This window comes from Pavona decussata, unplaced genomic scaffold (assembly GCF_977016875.1).
Source record: "Pavona decussata unplaced genomic scaffold, jaPavDecu1.1 SCAFFOLD_233, whole genome shotgun sequence".
Taxonomy (NCBI): Eukaryota; Metazoa; Cnidaria; class Anthozoa; order Scleractinia; family Agariciidae; genus Pavona; species Pavona decussata.
The window spans coordinates 1,537,501-1,544,079 of record NW_028145638.1 but is presented as its reverse complement, the minus strand read 5'-3'; the positions used below and the strand labels follow the sequence as shown (position 1 = coordinate 1,544,079).

General features: G+C 39.5%; 1 protein-coding gene across 1 annotated transcript in view; it reads left to right on the top strand.

Moving 5' to 3' along the window:
* The first annotated feature begins 6,370 nt into the window (after positions 1-6,370).
* The window catches only part of LOC146458309 (polyunsaturated fatty acid 5-lipoxygenase-like), a 25,959-nt gene continuing 25,750 nt past the window's right edge, over positions 6,371-6,579 (top strand). The window contains exon 1 of the mRNA XM_085090769.1: positions 6,371-6,493. Within this exon, the coding sequence (XP_084946895.1) occupies positions 6,438-6,493 (56 nt within the window). The 5' untranslated portion in view covers positions 6,371-6,437. The remainder of the gene's footprint in view (positions 6,494-6,579) is intronic.

The following is a 6,579-nucleotide window of genomic DNA, read 5'->3' as shown; positions in this document are numbered from 1 at the left end:
CTTCGTCACTTTTTCAAAATTTTTATCTCGGAATAATATGATGTGATCAGTTAGTTTCCTTTTATGTTTTTAGCGCATACTAGAGTTCTTTTAGTGGTATTATTTAGTGTCCGTTCGATTTTGGCGCTTCTACGAAGGTTTTGGTGAAATCCAGAAATCCAATATGGAGGCCATTTGGAAATCATGACGTAATTACACTGTACCACGCACAGGCAGCCCATGCTCAATATCAGAGAACTGTTGAATTATAAGGATTTGTATGGGAATACAACGTATTTGTGCAACAACAGTGTTTTGTCAATAATTTCAACTTACCCTGTTTCTTCTTGTATTCCTTGTTATTTAGCAGCTTTTAAAGCCGATTCGAAGCGATTTCGGCGAGTTAGCGTCATTCGGGTTTCCACTGTTAGTGTAACGAAAGGCCGAACTCTATTTCAGCCATGCCCGAAGCGTGAAACGGAATTAATTCGTTGAAATCATCCCTGGTGTCCCAATGCCTTCACAGAATCAAAGTAGAGATGAATACCTATCCTTTCAGCGCATTTCCGACTCAATTGAAGCCGTATCACGCTTGCTCTGGAAAGATTTTCTTCAAGTCAGCTCGCTTCTGAAATTTCGAAAGACCCGCGCGGCCAGAACGCCATGGACACATTGAACGTTCGAACAGCACGCCGGGTAACAAAGGTTCCCTGGCACGGGGGGAACAGCGGCCAGTTTTCCACAGGTAAACAGATTTGTTCCCGGGGTCTCCTCGTGTCCTTTTTGTCAAGACCGTCAAGGGACCATTGTTTCCATCGGCCAATCAAAATTACTACCGGACATGTTTCCCAAATTTAAAGGGCGTGATTTATTCAACCTAAATTTCCGGTACAGAATCAAATATATCGACAACCTGTTGTCCTTTTTATGGGAAATTTGAAAATTCCGGGAATTTTCTGTTCCATTGGTTATACCATTTCGCCAGATGCTCAGCCCAAGTTTCTTACGGGATTTTAAAATTACACTCGCGTTTTCTGAATAAATTTGCGATAATTTCTACTCATTTAGTTTGTGTAATGTGGCCGAACTATCCAGGAGCTAATGTCGTAGGAGCGACTTTAAAGTTCAGAAAGGGAAAGGAAAATAAATCATCAAGCAGCTATCAAGCGTTCACGTTCTCCATAAAACCTTGAACGGTGATTACACGTCGTTGTTTTGTAGAGGACGACACAGAAATGTACCAAAGTTTATAACGCACGTGCAGAGCCAGTGTTTTGCTAATTAAAACTATTGTTTTCTGACGTTCCTGTTGTGGTCGTCGCCGTCTCTGCAGGTCCCAACGATAACGAAAAAGTCGCCCGAAAATTTAACTTTATTTCATTTATGCTGCCTCGCGATTATTTCAACTCGTTCAACTTCTACAGAAACGAAGGAATACGCAGAAATAAAAATGCCGCTGCTACGACGTTAACTCCTGGATAGTTCGGCCACATTACACTTTACAAAAATATGAAGATCACTACATCTTTTAGCTAGTTCTTTCAATTTTTTTAATGCAATAGATCCTAGTATCAAACCAGGAACCGAAGCGAAAGGTGTTTTTTTTTTCACGCAGATGACCCCAAATAGCGCATTTCAAGTATAAATGGCTGATAAATAGCAATGAAAGAACTCACACCTACGAAAAATATTGCCTTTCGTTTGTTTTCCTGAGTTAGTGGAGTGCCATCATGCATTTTTTTCATTCTTCCGTAAGTCTGGGTGTCCTGTGGCCTTGGGTGGTCATTCATCTGCGTGTTACTTCCTTAGGTGTTGTTTTCCAAATACTATCAAATTTATGATGTCTAAATTAAACAATATTTAATTTCAAGTTCTTCCTAAATTTAAAAATAAAATCGCTGAAAAAGTTTAGTAGAATTTATGGCTATGGCTATGGCCATTCGGTGTGAGAAAAAAATCGCCAAAAAGTTACTAAGTAAACAAATCCTTGTCGTGCTAGTTACTTGCATGGCGCCGTTTGTATACTTAGAGGGGGGCACAAGTGATTTTTTTTTTAAGTCAAGTTTATTACACTGAAAATGGTGGGTTGTTGTTGAACACTAAGACTACGCGGTACAAGCCCCCAAACGTGTCTGGATGCTACCTGAAGGAAATAATGGTGTTAAGTAACGCGCGTGGGCCACAACATCATCCGTCCCGAAAGTACCCCTCCTGTCAGACTGTCAGAAGCCCCACCCCACGCCAGCACCACATAAGCACCGGTTATTATTTATCAGCTGAAGGATCGGAACATTTTTTTTTTGAGGGATGGGGGGGGGGGGGGGAGGGGGTAGGGTGCTTACTTGTTTTGAATATGAGATAAATGGAGGAGCGGAAAGTGTATCAAATTTGAGGCCGTCATAACTTGTTACTAGCCCTATCCACCCGTCAAGGACAGCACACTTACCTGCAGCGATCAGAGTTATGTCCAGTCGATTAACCTACCACTTTCAAGCTGTTATGGCCTTGCGCAAGCTGTTTAGTTGAGATATTTTTTATCAAGTTTGGGTGAACGGAATAGCATAAGCAATAAGAGTAAGAAAAAAAAAGGCCCAAAAAGCTGTTATATCTAAGAATAGTGCTGGCCTGCAACCAGGGCATATTGTGGCTTACCAAAGATAAAGCAAGTAAGGAAAGACGAAATTCCTATAATAGTATATACTATAATAATTTTGCAGTCTTGTGTTTCAAAGTTAGAGTATGTACTAGTACCAGGACTAGTACCGAGTGCAGCTTTCAAGCATTTTAGCTCTTGCCCACCCCCTTAAAATGTACATCACATGGATAGTATGACGAACAGATGCCTGTAACGAGGGATATTTTTGGTTTCATACCAGGATCTATTGCATTTAAAGGTTGAAAGAACTAGCTGAAGGATGTGCAGTGATCTTCATCAGTAAGTACTGATACTGTTTAGTGAAATCTTATCCTCCCCCCACCCCCTCTCCACGGTAACGCTCCCAACAATCCAGCCCGCGCGCGCAAATGAATTCGCCAGTGAATAAATTATCTGGATTTTAGCTACGGAAAAAGAACGTAAGTAAAGGTATCACTATCTTAATTGTTGTTGTTGTTATTGTTGTTGTTGCCTTGAGTATGTTCATGTTCATTTATCAAGCATTTCGCATTTTCACGCTCTTCCGGCCACCCCCCTAAAATGTCCATGACATTGTATTGCGTGACGAACAAACGGCTGCCTGCAATGCAAGATAGACTGAAAGCGCCGACATTTTTTGTCGTTCTAGCAGCGATCAGATATGATATTTTGTTGTACTGTAAGCTACTGTAAACCAAGCAATACTTCACAAATGACTTAGCCGTCGAACAAGACGCAGTCTTGATGAACTGCGCCAAAAGTTGATCAAAGATTTGTATTCGACCAGTTTGCATAGACCATCCTTCTAACATTCAACCACCAGAAGCTTAATCGATTTGAAGGTTTCGCACATGGTGAAAATAAATTTTATTCACGAAGTACTTTTACTGCAGTGAATTGTATGCCTTCGAAATTAAATTATTTCGCATAAACAGAACGATGCAATATTTCCCAAAATCATTCCAACAGATATTTAAAGATTGTGAAAAAAGATTTGAGTGTTTTAAAAGTGGTAAAATGATTTCTTTTTGCACGCGAGGCTCTCAAACCCGTGTAATATTTTAGCGCCTCAAATGACAATTTTAACGGATTTTCGTTATTTGCATTTTTCTTTGAAATAAAAGGATATTTTACAAAACTATACAGTGATTTTAGTTATATCCTAGCCTATCTGACATTAAAATATGAAAGAAATCGAATTTTCCACCCTTGCCGCGAAATTAAGAATTTGTCTGATTTTTACAGTCAGGCGCTCTTAAACATTTAAATATATGTAATGAACGTGATGCACTTATTTTAAAACCAAGAGACTCTAGTTGGCCTGAAAAATTTCTTTGTTATATGATTTTGTTAGCATTTTTGGCCTTGACAGTCCACAGACAATAGATTTTGAAATATGTTTGAGCAACTGACCAATAGAAACGTTCGTGTTAAGATATAGGCCTGATAACGGTTTTCGACGCCATTTTGACGAGTAGGCAAACAGGCTTAAAATAACAGTGTTTGTATGGAAATCCGATGCCAAATAATTTTCATAAAACATCGCTTCTGAAAAATTCATGAATTGGAAACTTTTGGCACTAGGAAAAGGATTTTAAGAAAAAAATTGGAGGGATGTAGCTGTGCTAGAAAGCGTCCAGTCGTATTTTGAACTTTCCATACATTTCCCTATATTTTTTCCCGCGAACTATTTTTAGAAGCAGTTCACGGCTGGTTCTACAGTTCAGCGTTGAATGTGTTTACTGAAGTTCACATTCAGACCACGTTTAAGTTACTCAGCTTCTATAGGTCATTTGTTAAATTGTTTACACTGATTGAAATAATCTAGGTAACGGTTAAGAAAGGAGGTGAAAAAGAAGCTTCTGGTGGCATTTAATTTATTCTTGTAGTTCTTTAAGCTATGCAGTTTACGGCGTTTTAGTCCTGTACGATTTTTCAATGATGCACTTGGTTGGTCGCTTATCGGAAACAGAAGATAAAGAAATAATTGTGTCAAATTTCTGGCCTTAAAACTAGTCTTGGTAAAGTGTTTTTAAGGTTTTCCGGTCTGATAACATGTACGGACTGATTTAAATATTTAAACATTTTGGTCTCAAATTGGTCAGTGGTGTATTTTTAGTAGCAGATTGTGAAACTGTATATGAACACAGTTCAGCGTTGACTGTGTTTACAGGAGTTCACATTCAGACCACGTTTAAGTTACTCAGCTTCTAAAGGTCATTTGTTAAATTGTTTACACTGTTTGAAATAACCTAGGTAACGGTCAAGAAAGGAGGTGAAAAGAAGCTTCTGGTGGCATTTAATTTATTCTTGTAGTACTTTAAGATATGCAGTTTGCGGCGTTTTAGTCCTGTATGATTTTTCATTGATCCACTTGGTTGGTCGCTCATCGGAAAAAGCAAGATAAAGAATTAATTGGTGGTGTGTTTTTAATAGGAGAGTGTGAAACCGTATAACTTGAATATTAATCCCATTTTCTCCTCCAAAAGAAGAGAAAAGAGAAAGTGAAGAAAAAGAGAGACCAAGGCTCATTTGACGCGGATAAGGCTCGATTTAACAGACCGTGCCATGTTTGAAAATGGGCAAGGATTTTAGAGACGAATATTGAAAACGTACGTGCATGGAAAGTTACATTCTTAGGTCTGAAATAGGATACGGTTCATGAGTCAGACGGCGCACTCCCACCAAAGAATCCCAGGGGGCCCCCCTTTCCCTGGGAATATTGGAGACACCAGCGGGGAGTATGCTGGACTGACGCGTGAAGTGCACAGCAAAGGGTGTTTGGTTCTCGGTCCGCTGGAGTGAGACGATTTTCGTAATATAAAATATAACAACAGCCGGTGATAGTATAGTGTGAAGTATATTGTGTATGTTGTTTGCATTGTTTAAATATCCTTTATATAACTTACACTTTAATGGAGCCTAATCAATTCACCGGAGTCCCTGAGTACGCTCTATATGCTTGCAAACCACGTGATATTCTCAGGAGAATCGATCCTTTGTCTTTTTGGACGCAAATAATGTATGCTGTAGCGTGAATATGGCCAATTCTAAAAGCGACTACTCCCTAGAGCAGATCACATGATCTGTATCGTAAATGATCTAATGAACGCCGGGGGCGTTTATTGAATTTCAAGGGTCCGAGGGGGAATTTAAAAGAGAGAGGCGGTTGTTCTAATAACTGTAACAATACGGTAGTATAATAACCTAAATGACAGAGCTTTAGCAGACTATCAAGTCAAACGTGAAGTAGGCCTTGTAATTCCGGGATGCTTTAATGCTATGACAAGCCGAAAGAAAATTGTTGGTATCCTAAGCACAGAGATCAAGCACATTAAAGAGCGCTATCCTCACTTTGAACTGGAAATTGAGCAAGACGCAAATAAATTGATTGATTGTATTGTACATCTGTTTCTAGTTTACGTGTGGTTTTCAGGGAAGGGGGCGTTTATTAGACTGGGGGCGTTCGTTAGAGAGGGGCGCTTATTACAAACTTGTCAGCTTAGGGGGGCGTTGATAAGATAGGAGGCGTTCATAAGAGAGGGGGCGTTTATTAGATCATTATGCTTGCAATTGCCAAATCACGTGATATTCTCAGGGGAATCGATCCTTTGTCTTATTGGACTTTGGACGCAAATAATGTATTCTGTAGCATGAATATGGCCAATTCTAAAAGCAACTACTCCCTAGAGCAGATCACATGATCTGCAATGGGGCAACCGTGAAGAAACGACGCCAATATTAAAGGTCATTAACGCCTAAAGCAAGACGGTCCTACACTGAATTCGAGCGCTTTTAAGTACAGCGTCAGCTACCGACGAAGATGAAACGTTTGATCGTACTTCTGTCGTTAATGGGAGGTTTAATAGCAGTTGCCAGGTATGGTTAAATTACTTGTCTTTTTTTTTTTACTTTTTTTTCGAAATGATTCGAATTAAATCGGTGCATGGAGCCTGTCTTGTGAA